Raw genomic sequence first — 14,411 nt, 5'->3', positions numbered from 1 at the left:
GTGTAAAAGCCTATATTTCATTTTTGCTCAGACCTCACTAACTCTCCCTTCCCCTTCATAACCTTTTACTTTTGGTTTAAATGGCTTTGTTTGTTTCTGCAGCCACAGATCAAACAAGCTAGCCCCAGGCAGTACATAGCCACTCTGGAATAGTAACAGAAAGAGAGAGGAGGAAAAAAAAAACAAACCCCCCCCCCGAAAAACCCCAAACAAAAAACAATACAAACAGAGAGTCTGGAGTTTTTGAATGCCGAGCAGCCTGTCCAGCTTTCTATGGACCATGTGGCAACATAGGTCATATTCTGTGCCATCAGAAAGGGCATTTCACCTGGAGTGCTAATTACAGCATTTGAATTTCACACTTATTTCCTGATTCTCTATTTAGGTGGTATTATACTTGAGAAGGGTCTTGGCTATATTTGCCATAGTTTTTAAGTATTCACTCCAGACATGTCATTTGGACATTGTCTTTCTAGGTGCATTTGACTAACAAAAGAAAGTGATAGGTTCCCCCTAAAAGGCTATAGCCAGGAATGGCTGAGCTTTGAGGATATGGCTTTTCTGCATAATTTCAGAGCTAGAGGGTGATGGTGATGAGCAATGCTGCCTTTAGGAGGAGCTGGATGGGTTCTGTGGGGAGGGCAGACAGGTGGCAGATTGCCACTCTAGATGGTTTATTGCCCAATAGGATGCTTTATTGATTGTCTGAAATCTGATCAGAACCAGGAGGCATCAAATTAAATGTGCTTTTTGAGCAGGAATGAACAGTTTGTGCTTTTTAAACAGAAAAATACACAAAAATTAATTTCTTTGGAGGCTGAATTTTTCTTTCTCTCTCTCAGTTTATCCTTAAACTGTCAGCAGGGGTGGAGTCTGAAAGCTGTCCCAGAATTATAAAGGAAATACTCCTGTTGGTTTTTAAAACCATGCATTTTGGGTCTCAGGAGTTGGGTCATGGTTGATGGGTTTCATGATTGACTAACTCAGACCCTGACAATGCTTAAAGGTTACCTGTCTGTGTCACAGGCAGAACACGTAAAATTGCCATATATCTATATCTGTTTATTCCAAACACTAACTACTTTTTAAAGTATGGTATTTTTGTTTTGTTAGAACCACCAGTGGGCCCATCTTTGTAAAATAGGTTTGAATTACAGAAGCCTTGAATTTCATACCTGGGAGCTATAGCATTGGCCAGTATTTGAAATACCTATAAAGGTTACCAAATCCTATAAAAATTTACTGGGTTGAAAAATAATTGTCCTGTAAAAGCAATGTAACATAAAATTTTAATATGACATATTCAACTTCATTTCTTTATGGAGATATTTTCTAATACGTTGTTCTTATTTATAAACCTATACTTAAATGAATAGTTGTAAAAACATTAGTGTATCTAAGTGTGGTGCCTCCTTCCTGCTCATCCTGAAGAATAACATGACTGAGAGGTGATCTACAAAAACTTTTATTTCACTTAGCATAATACCCTCTAGAATCCATTCATGTTATCTCAAATGACAAGATTTCATTCTTTGTCATGGCCGAGTAATATTCCATTATAAATATGTGTCAGACCTCCTTTACCCAATCATCTACTGATGGGCACTTAGGTTGCTTCCATATCTTGGCTATTATAAATAATGAAGGGATTAAGAAGTACAAATTGGTAGTCACAGAATAGTCATGGGGATATAAAGCACAGCATAGGAAATATAGTCAATGATATTGTAATACCTACGTATGGTGCCAGGTGGGTATTAAGCTTATTGGGGAATCACTTCATAAATTATATAAATGTCTAACCCAGGGGTGGGCAAACTTTTTGACTCGAGGGCCACAATGGGTTCTTAAACTGGACTGGAGGGCCGGAACAAAAGCATGGATGGAGTGTTTGTGTGAACTAATATAAATTCAAAGTAAAGGAGCGGAGGGGAGAGCAAGAGAACCCTCCGCTCTTTCGGCTCCGCGGGCCCGGATAGAACAGCCGAACGGGCCGGATCGGGCCCGCAGGCCATAGTTTGCCCACGGCTGGTTTAACCACTATGCTGTACACCTGAAATTAATATAAAATTATATTTAATATCAACTGTAATTGAAAAATAAATATTAAATATAATTGATATTAAATATAATTTTATATTAATTTCAGGTATAGCATAGTGGTTAGACATTTATATAATTTATGAAGTGATTCCCCAATAAGCTTAATACCCACCTGGCACCATACGTAGGTATTACAATATCATTGACTATATTTCCTATGAACAACATAAACTGATGAACAAAAACAGACCCGGAGACAGGGAAGCATTGATGAGACTGTCAAACCTCAGAGGGAAGGTAGGGGAGGGTGGGGTAAGAGGGAGAGATCAACCAAAGAACTTGTATGCATGCATATAAGCCTAACCAGTGGTCACGGACAACAGGGGGGTGGGGGCATGCGTGGGGAGGGGTTTGGGGTGGGAATGGGGGATGAGGACAAATATGTGATACCTTAATCAATAAAGAAATTAATTAAAAAATTAAATTAAATTAAATTAAAAAAAAGAAGCAGAAAGGAGAAAGAATAAAAAAATAAATAAATTATAAAGAAAAAGAAAAACTTTTATGATCACTCCCCCATTGGGCAACAGATTCTTAAAACTTGAGAAACGCATTTAAAATAGCTGTGGTCACACTCAGAGAAAAGGTTTGCCTCAGGGTGTCTTTAAGGCTCCCATATTTAAACTTGTTCTGGTTCTTGTCTTATTTGTCAGTAGATGTTCCTGTCTACTAGCTGGTAATCAGAGTAGCTCTGTAGAGGGCAAAGAAGGTAGATTGTGCAAGAGAGAAGAACGAGATACAAACTTCAGCTTCCTCATTTGTGAAATAGTAAGTCCTAGCTCACAAAAAATTTTTTTAAGGGTCGAGTCCAGAAAAGCACATAAAGTAATTAAAATGGTGACCAGGGCATTAGCATTGTTACACAGGGTTTGTTTTTGTTTGTTTGTTTGTTTTTATTTTTTAAGATTAAAAACCAAAGTTTTCTCTAGGAGAAAACTCCTAGGGGAGAGTAGGGGAAACAGAGGCCTCTTATGCTCTTTCTACTCTTCTACCCCTGTGCTGACTTTGTAATATAGAGTGTCTGTTACATTCTTGATCTCATCTGATCTCCTCAGTCCTCAGGCTAGCCTCTTCATAGCGGAAGGAATTGAGACTCAGACAGAAGCAAAAGGCTAGCTGATGGATGGCACGATCCAGTTAACTTCGTACCAGTGAAGCACTTTAAGATTACTAGATACTTTTTTAAATGTATGGCATGATGTTTCATTTAAGATATCACTTTGATGTCCTTGATTTTACACTTTAGGATACTGAGCTGTAAAGTGGCTCAGGGACTGGCCTAAGGTCATTTTCACCATTGAGGACTAGAGTCCCTGTTCTCAAGTTCCCCGGTCAGGCCCTAGACTTGCATCTTCTGTAATCTCAGGCACCCAGTCTCTCCTGACCTCACCTCCTATTCCCTCCCTGTTGCTTTCTTCACTCTAGCCTACTCAGGGCCTTTGTACATTCCACTCCTTCTGCCAGGTGTGTTCTTCCTCCTTCTCAACATTCTGTGTTCAGCTCACCTGGCATATTCTTAGACTGTCACAGAACCCATTTTACTCTCTTCTTAGCACATGCCAATAGCTAATTTCTCTTGTTTTTTTTTTTGGATGACTTGTTTATTTTCTTCCCCCCTGCCCTGGAGCATCAGCTCCATGAGAGCAAGGACATGCTTTGTCAAGTTCATCTCTATGCATAGCACTGTACCAGAGACAGAAGCGGTGTTCAATATATATGTGTTAAATGAATAAATAAACCTGTTCCAGTTCAAATTTATCAAAGACAATATCCAAAATATTCACTGGCAGGCCTGGTAGCTAATGCCACTATAGAGGGTATCCGTGCATGGAGGGTTCCATCATTCTGGGCATGCCAAGCCAGTGAGGAAGACTCAGGCAAGTGCTTGCAGAGCCCTTACCCTGTCCCAGGCACAGAGAAAGAACTGTTAATATATATGAGCTCATTTAATCATTACACCCACCTGTGCAGTGGGGACAATTATGTCCGCATTTTTATAGATGAGGAAATTAAGGCTTAGGAAGGTTAAGAAGCTTCTTTAAGGTTACAGCTAATAGTACATGGTAGAGCGGGATTGCAACACAGGCAGGAAATGTGCTGCTTTCAGTCATATGGTATGCAATGTCTCAGGCAGGACTTTTAGGTAGAAAAAAAGACATCATCCTAGATACTAGGCCATTGTGATAGTCCTGGCACCTCCTATGGGCCAGGGTGTCTTATCTGGCAGAGATTGAAACTCCATTACCTGCATTGTGGTTTCTATTACCTTGTAGCATTTGGTTCCCTTGCTTGCATTGCTCTCTCCTGATCAGGCAACACTAGTCTCAGGATTCACCTACTGGGCTCTTTTCATTTGCTTCATCGACTGGCAGCCTCACCTATGATGCCAAGGAGCTGGGAACTCACTGTCTTTCTCTCCTCCCATCCCAGGTACCATATCAGTGAACAGCAGGCGCACGCCTTTCACCGCCAGTGGGGAGAGCGAGATCCTGGACCTGGAGGGGGACATGTACCTGGGCGGGCTGCCGGAGAACCGCGCTGGCCTCATCCTCCCCACTGAGCTTTGGACCGCCATGCTCAACTATGGCTACGTGGGCTGCATCCGTGACCTGTTCATCGACGGGCGCAGCAAGAACATCCGGCAGCTGGCGGAGATGCAGAACGCTGCGGGCGTCAAGTCCTCCTGTTCACGCATGAGCGCTAAGCAGTGTGACAGCTACCCCTGTAAGAACAATGCTGTGTGCAAGGACGGCTGGAACCGCTTCATCTGCGACTGTACAGGCACCGGCTACTGGGGAAGAACCTGCGAAAGGGGTGAGTAGGCCGCTGTGGGAGGCATGCTGGGTCTCGGTGGGTGGGACTACTATAGGTGTGCCTGTGGAGAGACCTGTGCTTTCTTTCTTCTAGAGGAGTTTTCTTGGGTTTACTGCTGTCCAGGTGTCGACCTTTCTAGTTGTGGATGCTTGGATTTGTTTGACTAGGGTTGGGTTGCAGAAAGGGAAAGTTAAGGATAAGCATTACCATGATCATGATACTACTTTTGATTACCAGAGGTCTTTTATTTCGAGAGGGTGAATCCTCCTCCTCTGGGATTCTGGATGGATTAACCAACTGGTGTTTTATTTATTCACTGAACTCATGCTTTTTGGAGCTCTCTGCATGCCAGCTCTTGGATTAGGCTTTAGAAATATACTACTGAACAAAACAGACCCACCCCTGTTCTCAAGGAGCTTCTTTCCTAGTTCAATATTTAGCCATTAAATAAATCATTTTAAATATGGTGAGTTTAATAAGAGACAGGGTAACATATTCATTAAAAACATGAACTCTAGGGCCAGGTGAGAAATATGGCCCTCATGGAGTGATGTGAACCTTATTAAGATAATCAATCTCTTTGAGACTTGATTTCCTGATCTGTAAAATGGGAATAATCACAAGGTATTGGTAATAATGAAATGAGTCCTGCACTATGGTAAGGTCCTGCACTATGGAAAGCAGTTAATAAATGTCAGTGATTGTTGCAGTCATAATTACTGTCATTCAGCATCATTAAAAGTAAAGTAGAGAGAAGTTTGGGAGGCCTTTACAAGTGGACCTGACAAACTGTAAGTGTTCATAGAAAGCTTCTGTAAGGAAGAAATATGCAAATTGAGCCTTGAAATATGAATAGGAGTAAGCTTGGCAAAGAGGTGGGAGGAAGATGTGTGTGCTTGACAGGAAGGACATGCCAAGGGACAGAGATAAGAGACTGTGGAACAGTTGAGGATCTGGAAAAAGTCCAGATGGACTGGAGTGTGGAGTGATGTGGCGGGGGGTTGGGGGAAGGTTAGGAGAGTTGCTGAATAATTGGAGAGCAAACAGTGGGGGCTGACAGATTAGAACAGGTCAGAATAGTGAGAGGAGCCCTTTCCCATGCACCACTTTTGAATCTTACATTTGCACTGAATTTACAGTTTGGGTATAGGGCATAGATAAAGGCAAGCCAAGAAACAACATCAAGACAGGAAGATTCCAGTCTCTAAGCCATATCCAGATTGCAGCTTGGTTTATTGTTTTATATGCCAAGCACACAGAATCAAGCTGATTGCTCATGGGTTGATAACCTTTATTTTATATGAAAAGATAATCTACACAGTTGTCAAGTAAAGTTCTAGGACTTTATGGATACTGCTTCTATTATAGGTAGTTTCTGCCCTCAAAAAGCTTATCATCTATTTAGCTGAGGGTCTGAAACATCAATACAAAAAGCAGTAATAAAATGATACAAGGCAGTGGCCTAGATGCTACCGGTGGACCAGACTAGGAGGACATGGAGATTTAAAAAAAAATAATAAGATTTTCTTGAGGAGGAACCTGCAGGATGTTATCCCTAAAGACTAGCACCAGTGGCCAGAATTGTCCAATATCATAAGTCTGGTGATGAGGCAATATCCTGGAACAGGAATTGGATGACCAAAGATGTTTTCAAGGAGTGGTTTTTGTGAGGTCAACTGTATTACTAGTTAAGGTGTGCTTCAAGAGAACTGCAAATCTTCCATCCAGTTGGACCCAAAACAGGATGTAGGTGTAGGACATTGGCATGAAGGAGGGAGCGAGCCCTCTTGGAGCTTATGGAATTTAAATTCAAATTCAAAGTGCAACAACCAGAACTTGAGCTAAGATAAGGAGGCAGCAACTTGGAATAGAAGTGGACCACATGGGGCTAGTCAGTCTGTCAAGCTCCTAGACGCTTTCTAAATCTCTTTGTAGGGTATACTACCCTCGGGCTGATTTGGAGAGATAGAAAGGTCATTTGGCCTTTGAGATGCATGAGACAGATTTGGTGTAAGCCCGGGTATTGCAGATCTTCCACAGTCTATGAAGGTAGTATAAGAACTACAGGTCACCTTAGACATATTACTTCCTCCTCTTGGGCTTCTTCCCAACTCAAGGGCTTTGTGGTTGTTGGCGATAGGCCGCAGTGACTATAGGTATCTGTGGAAGGTATCTCTGAGTTCACCTATTTCAAGGGCAGATCAATGGGTCGTGGCCAAGTTTTCCAAGGACAGTGAAAGTCACTGCCTTTTACATTGTCACTTTTGAGTAGTCATTAAAAGGCAGCTGATTGGGGATATATGAGGGACAATTATTCCTGGTACAGTGCAGCCAAGTGTCATCCATTTTGGCCAAATGAGAAGGAACCTAGCAAATTGAAGACATTTGATCTATACATTGCTCAAATTCCAGACGGTTCATCTGATTGTTTTGTTCCCCCACTAATTGTTTTTTGGCTCTGTATTGTTCCTGACACCATGTTCAGAATGAATCAGTGGAGTGTAAAAATGATAGGACTCCACTCTACTAGCAAAGAAAATAGAGCCTCCCAATGACATTGTTTTTCTTTATTGAAACTGATTCCACAGGGGAGATGCGTTTGAGTATCTTTTATTCATTTTTCATACATCAACAGACATGAAATCCTAGTATGTTCCAGAAATTGTATTAGATACAGGAGTTACAAATAAACTGACAGTCTCTAATTTTGATCAAGGGGTTTGTAACCCTTCATGGGAAACAAAGGGAGATGAGGGGGATGTCTAACATGTGGTGGGTGTTATGCTACATGTCTGTAGGGGAACAATGGGGCACACAGATGGGAGAGGCCATGTCTATATGGGGGAGAAAAATGGGCCCAGGTTTTTTTTTTATTTTCTTGTCTTTTATTTCTAATAAAATTATACTCTCTCTATAACTGTCACTCTCAGTATTCACTATAGGCACTTCTGAAGAGTAGTGAAGGCTAAGTGTTAAGATTATTTATACAGGAGCATGATCCCCTTTGGATCAAGGAATGCTGCTCCATCCATCATAACACTATCAACCTGGTCACTCACTTTACCATTTTTTTTAATCTTTTTTCTAGAAGCATTAATCATAAGCCTAGAATTCATCATTTATGATAAATATGATGAGTCTAGGATAGTTGCTAAGACAGTGTGTCCCATCTAGCCCAAACTATGTCCCATACTCGGGGTTCATAAAGGGATCAGTCTCTTGGTATTGCTGGCCCCACAACAGGAACAGTAGTGTTAGAAGAAGTACTTGTTTATATAAAATAGGTAAGATGCTGAAAAGTGGTATTTAGAGAAGCAGAATTGGGGATGGCCCAGTTCAGATCAAAATAGCCCAAGAACTCAAAGTGAGCAAGCAGTTCAGTTTAAGAGATGATTCCAAGATCAAAGTTGTCAGCCCACACCAAGGGAATAAAGCAAGAGAACTGGGAAATATATATGTTAGACTGAGGTTAATTTGTATGAGTATTTTTCTCTTAGAGTAAAAATGGATGACTCTTACTTGTGTCCTCAGAAGAGTGCACTAAATCTGCCTGTGAGAATGAGCAACTCTAAATCTTGACATATAACAATTAGCTTGATGTCATATTTAGATTTTTCAGCATGATCTGATACTATTCTAAGAAGATGTAGATATATCTACCCATTCTGGTTGTTCAGCTGTAGCTATTTTGGTTTGTTATTCATAGTGAAGTGGGAAAAGTCTCCATGACCTAAAAAGCAAAAGCCTGTTTTAGCTACTGAATACCAATCAGTTTGGTTGAAATGCAGTCATCTGCTGGATGACCACCTGCCATTCTGTGGAGCCCTGTTGTACAGAGGAAGCATTCTAGCTTGTCTATCTGAAGGATACAGGATAAATTTACCTGAGATAACATAAGCATCTTCTCTTTGCCACTGTAGCCAAATTGTTTAATTCCTTTGATGGGAGCCAAGTGTCCATAGGCAAGGCTATGGATTTGATTTATTTGTGGACCATTGAGCTTCAATTTGAGCTGCAGATTCTATCCTTTTTTTCTGGATTTTTTTTCTGAATGCCATCATTTATTTAGCAAGAAAGAAAATAGGACCCAGTACAAGTTCATCTCTTTGACAAGGAAAATAACCCACAGTTTAGCACTGAGAGTCAAGATTGCCTAGTGCTTAGTGCCATGAATTTTAGAGTCAGATGGAGCTTGATTGCTGTGTTGGTTCTGTCACTTACTAGCTAGATGATTTATAACTACTTTCCCTCTTAATTCTATGTCCCATATCCTTATCTGTAAATTGGGGACACTAATACTTACTAGGTAAGGTTTTCTTGTTGCAAGTTACAGAATGGACTATAGCTAACAGAGTCAAGGAAGAGGATTTGCTTCATGATTACCAAGAGAGGTATCAATCAACTGAAGATCTCACTAAGTATATATTAAAAAGGAAGTGGAACCACTCTGGGGACCACAAGGCACTGCAATTGAAATGATTAACCTCTTCTGACCTCTAGGTTCTGGAATTTTCCATTCAGAGTTTATATTTTCTGGAAAGAGAACTTACTTGGCCTAATTTGGTTCACCAGTCAACTCTGTCTGCATATGAAGTTACCTAGAATAGATATAAAGGATCACCCATGAGGGCCTTTATATATAAAAACACAAAACATGCTCTTTCATCCTTAAATGGGTAAGCTCAGTGTACCCTCACCCATATGGCCATGTCCTATTACAGATGTCCAACCATGTGCAACTACTTCTATCTGATAAAAGAAAGTATTTCCAGGGATCATGGGAATGCAATGTCTTTGAGAATATTAATTTGTAGAGCCAAGAAAATGTGATGGAGAGGGTAAATCTACTCTTCTCTCTGGTCTCCAGGATTCCATTCATCTGACATAAATACCAGCTGAAAACCAAGAATGAAAGATATTTTGAGTTCTCTCCAATACCTCTTGTTCTAACAGAATAAGAGTGAAGCAGCAGCTGCTCCCCTTTTCAGCTCAGGAACTTCTCTTTCAGCCAACCCCTCTGATGGCTGTTAGGCACCCCAGAGCCACAGAAGCACATTCTTTCTGGGAAGGAAGGGTGAGAAACTACTTTTAGATGAAACACCACTTTTAGGTGAGGCTAGAGTACATCATTTGGATGCCACATGGAAATTATGACATTAGTACATACCATTCATATTATTTGTATCTAATCCTTGTATTAGTAGGTAAGGAATTAGAAACCCTAAGAAGTTAACATGACTTTAACTTGGAGTAGTTGTAGAGTGGTTAAAATTCATGATTTCTGGTTCCTAATCCATTGCACTTTCTGTCACATTGGATATATGAAAGAAGTTATATTGTAAGGTCATCAAGGGAAAAACAGTGCATTAAATATCTTTGTTTCCCCACAGTCTCTAGCAGTGTGCTATATACATACTATATGGTTATTAAATGTTGGAAGGCCGCAGTCCTCTGTATTGTGACCCTATGTGGTCTGTACATGCTCCTCAGTCTGTACAGTACAGCACTGAGAGTCAAGATTACCTAGTGGTTAGTGCCCTTTTGTGTCCTCATCCATTGCCAAGATGTCAAAGGTCATCTGTATGTCAGTGACTCCCAAATCAGGATCTCTATCCTGGAACTCTCTATGGAATCCCAGATATATATATCCAGTTGTCTATTTGACATCTGCATTTGAATATCTGATAGGTATCTTAATCACAACATTGAGAAAAAAAAATTTGAGGTCCTCATTCCTGCCCTAGACATTTTTTTACTTTTAGTTTTCCCCATCTCACTAAATAGTATCACCATTGTCCTTGGGGTTTTCCTTGAATTTTCTTTAATCTCATTCTGTCTGCCTCAGCAAGTTCCTGTTGATGCTTTATCTAGACCATTCCTGCATCTGCCAACTTCTCTCCCTTTTCACCACCATCATCCTAGGTCAGTCTATGCTGATCTCTTCTTTGGACCCCTGGATACCATGTCATATGATTATGAAAATCTCAAGTTCATCTTGTGCCTTCTTTAGAGTACTAAAGTTAGATTATTAAAATATCTACATAACACATTTCTACTTAAGTAGCTTTAATTTCAGTGGCCTTTGGTCCTCTAAACTATCCTATATAATAAAGAGGTAATATTCAAATTGACCATCACTTCAACACACAAGATGGCCGCCCCCATGTGGACACAAGATGGCTGCCACAATATGGTCGGCAGGGAGGGCAGTTGTGGGCAATCAGGCCTGCAGGGGAAGGCAGTTGGGAGGGACCAGGCCTGCAGGGGAGGGCAGTTAGGGGTGACTGGGCCAGCAGAGGAGGGCAGTTGGGGGTGACCAGGCCTGCGGAGGAGGACAGTTGGGGGGACCAGGCCAGCAGGGGAGGGCAGTTAGGGGTCACCGGGCCAGCAGGGGAGGGCAGTTAGGGGCAACCAGGCCTGCAGGGAGGGCAGTTGGGAGCGACAAAGCCTGTAGGGGAGGGCAGTTGGGGGGGACCAGGTCTGCAGGGGAGGGCAGTTGGGGGGGACCAGGCCTGCAGGGGAGGGCAGTTGGGGGGCAACCAGGCCTGTAGGGGAGGCCAGTTAGGGGCAATTGGGCTGGCAGGGGAGCAGTTAGGCATCAATCAGGCTGGCAGGGAGGTGGTTAGGGGGTGATCAGGCTGGCAAGAAGAAGCGGTTAGGGGTAATCAGGCTGGCAGGCAGGCGAGTGGTTGGGAGCCAGCAGTCCTGGATTGTGAGAGGGCAGTCGGACATCCCTCGAGGGGTCCCAGATTGGAGGGGGTGCAGGCTGGGCTGAGGGACACACACACACACCACCCATGCACGAATTTCGTGCACTGGGCCTCTAGTAGGAAATGAAACAGATAGGAAAGGAAAGAAAGCTCTGATGCTTCTTTGGAATTAAGTGAAATATTCACATAGCAATTCCATAAGTAGGTATCTAGCTATTCTCTATACCAGGCTTAGTGAGCTAAGTTGTGAGGATACAAATTTATAGAATACATGGTTTCAGTTTCCTTGATGGACTCAATCTAGGGGACAGGCATACACAGTGAAAGGGGGTTATAGGGGATTAGCACAGAAATATATATAACTGCCCCTCTGGCCGTTTTGGTTTACTGGTGGGGATGGAGAAGTGATCTGCAAATTGAAATGCAGCCTATCAAGGGCAGTGATTTAGGAAATACTAATTATAGGAAAGAAAAAGATAAAGCAAAATATGTCCAACATGATATACCACTTTATAAGTGATTCTAGATCCTCTGGGGCCTGCTCAAACTGACTCAGTTGTGTGCGAATACAAGAAACTTTGGTATCCAAGGTCAAATATAATAATCCTGTTTGCTTTCACTGATTCCAGTGCCATTGAGGATCTGCCCCATTCCCCAGGGATGCCCAGGCCCTTTATTTAGATATGTGTCCTTGAGATTCTTACTTGGATCCTCTGGTATCTCTGTTATGCAAAAGTAAAATGAGGCAATTGGGTTTCATGCTCTCTTAGGGCCTTTCCAGTTCTAAACTCTGTGATCCTCAAATGTCATCTGCTTGGCAATATCTTCTCTCATTCTGAGACAAGAGGTAAAGGTGAGTGAAGGGGAGGACAGGAACGTGAGTCCTTGTTCCTTGCAGTTCGCAGAACTGTCTGGGTTAGGAGGCTGGGTTTAGTTATATCAGCAGTACATTGAATTTGTCACCTCTCTGATTCATTCATCTAAGAAGATGAATGCTTCGATGTTCTGGGAATACTTCAGGCCCATGAACTATAAGTTTTAATTGATGGATTAATGAATATAACCTTGGATTTCTTAAGAGCATTAAAAAGCTGTCTCCTTTTCTGTCCATTGTGTACCCCTTTTAGATGTGAAATGACATGTACCAGAGAAAGGGACTTTTCAAGAAATACACAATTCATTATCATCAACCAATGTATCTTCATTTTTTCTAATCATTTAATACCTAACTTACACACATGTATCTGTGGTGAGGACCATATCAGTGCTCAGATTCAGACTTTTATTTTTTTCTCTCCCTCTTTTCCAAGTTTTTCTTTTCCCAGACCCAGGATTGCATGATTTCAGGAAATTGTCACATAGTCCATGAACCCTTCATAAGTGTCATTCCACTAGGTCAGGGTCTGAGGTACCCAAGATCACAGCTGCTTCCGTCCCTCCAAAGAATAGATTCAGGGAAGGTGATTCTATTATTCTAGAGTAATAAAGCTAAGGGGTCTCAGGATAGGCTGGGGGCTTTGGAGATCTTTGAAAACCCTCCATCTTAGCCTGTGTTCAGCCAAGAGAGGGCCAGCATTTTGGGGTGGTGTGTGACAGCTGCTTAGGACTGCGTCACACCTGCTATTGGCTGTGGTTCTGTCAAATGCAGGGACACAGCAGCCATTTATATTGCTGTTCTGTACCTTTATTACTGCCTTTGCTAAAAGCTGTTTGACTGCCAGCAGACATTTGCCCTTTACGGATGCAATAAATTGAGATGGTGCTAAATTATGAAAAACAAATGCTTCAAAATGCAACACAAGGGGATTGTCATAGCCTGTTCTAGCATATCTGGCTCCATGTGTCTTTTCACAGATAGATAAATTCTTCCTTGCTCCAGTATGGATTGTTGAGAAAAATTATGTGCCTACTCTGTATATACACTGGCTATTTAACCCTCACATCCACTCTGCAGGCTTCATTTTATTATTCTCATTTTCTAGATGGAGAAATTAAGGGCCAAATTCATTCATTCCAAGCATCTATTGGGTACTGTGTTCCAGGGGCTGCAGAGCGTTGAACTTCAGGATGCCAAAATGTTGATTGTGCCACTCCTCATAAACATGTCAATAAATTCTGATATCTGAGACAGGTGGGACACAAGTGCAGGTAGAATTATCATGGACATCATCACAGATTGGGTGACACTAGAGCTGAGGCTTGGTGGATTTGCAGGAATCTCCCAGGTAGACCAGGTAGGTAAAAGTATTCCAGGTAGCAGGAACAGAGGTGCAGAGGTGACATCAATAAACAGGAAGTTTTCCTGAGATGGAATCTAAGACTTGGGGATTGAGGAGAAGGGATTTGAGAGGGCATATTAGAAGGTGTGGCTAGAGGAGTGGAAGGACCAGCTGTGAAGCACCTGGTTTGCTCTCCCAAGTTTAGATCTTATCTTGTAGGAGGCATGGAGTTTTTATCAATGGGACAACAAGGTTGGAGCACTCTGATGGAGGATGGGTGGGATGTGGGAGACAGTAGGCCAACAGATTAGCATGTATTAGTTCAGTTTGCATTGTATTATTTCAGGAATAAGAAATAAGAGCTCTAACTGAGGTAGAGAGAATGGAGGTCACATTTTGGGGGTGCATCTAATAGCTATTAGGGGCAATGTTCATAGGATTTACTAGCCAACTGTACCCAACTAAAGAGTGGCCAAGACTGGATTAGAACAGGGGTTTGGCCATAGAATTCTAGTGTTTCTTCCCTCTCTACTACTCAACCATCTCAAATCAGTTGGAAATTCTC

General features: G+C 41.9%; 1 protein-coding gene across 18 annotated transcripts in view; it reads left to right on the top strand.

Annotated features, from left to right (window-relative positions):
- The window catches only part of NRXN3 (neurexin 3), a 1,534,305-nt gene that overhangs the window by 489,339 nt on the left and 1,030,555 nt on the right, over nucleotides 1-14,411 (top strand). For all 18 annotated transcript variants that reach the window (XR_013959175.1, XR_013959176.1, XM_080644122.1 and 15 more), the window contains one exon: nucleotides 4,534-4,917. Coding sequence is in view for 16 of the 18 variants with exons in the window: in XM_080644122.1 (XP_080500248.1) it covers nucleotides 4,534-4,917 (384 nt within the window). In the remaining 2 variants the exon portion in view is untranslated. The remainder of the gene's footprint in view (nucleotides 1-4,533; nucleotides 4,918-14,411) is intronic.

This window comes from Plecotus auritus (assembly GCF_963455305.1).
Source record: "Plecotus auritus genome assembly, chromosome: 1".
Lineage (NCBI taxonomy): Eukaryota > Metazoa > Chordata > Mammalia > Chiroptera > Vespertilionidae > Plecotus > Plecotus auritus.
The sequence above is the reverse complement of the archived record's forward strand: the minus strand, read 5'-3'. Positions and strand labels throughout refer to the sequence as shown.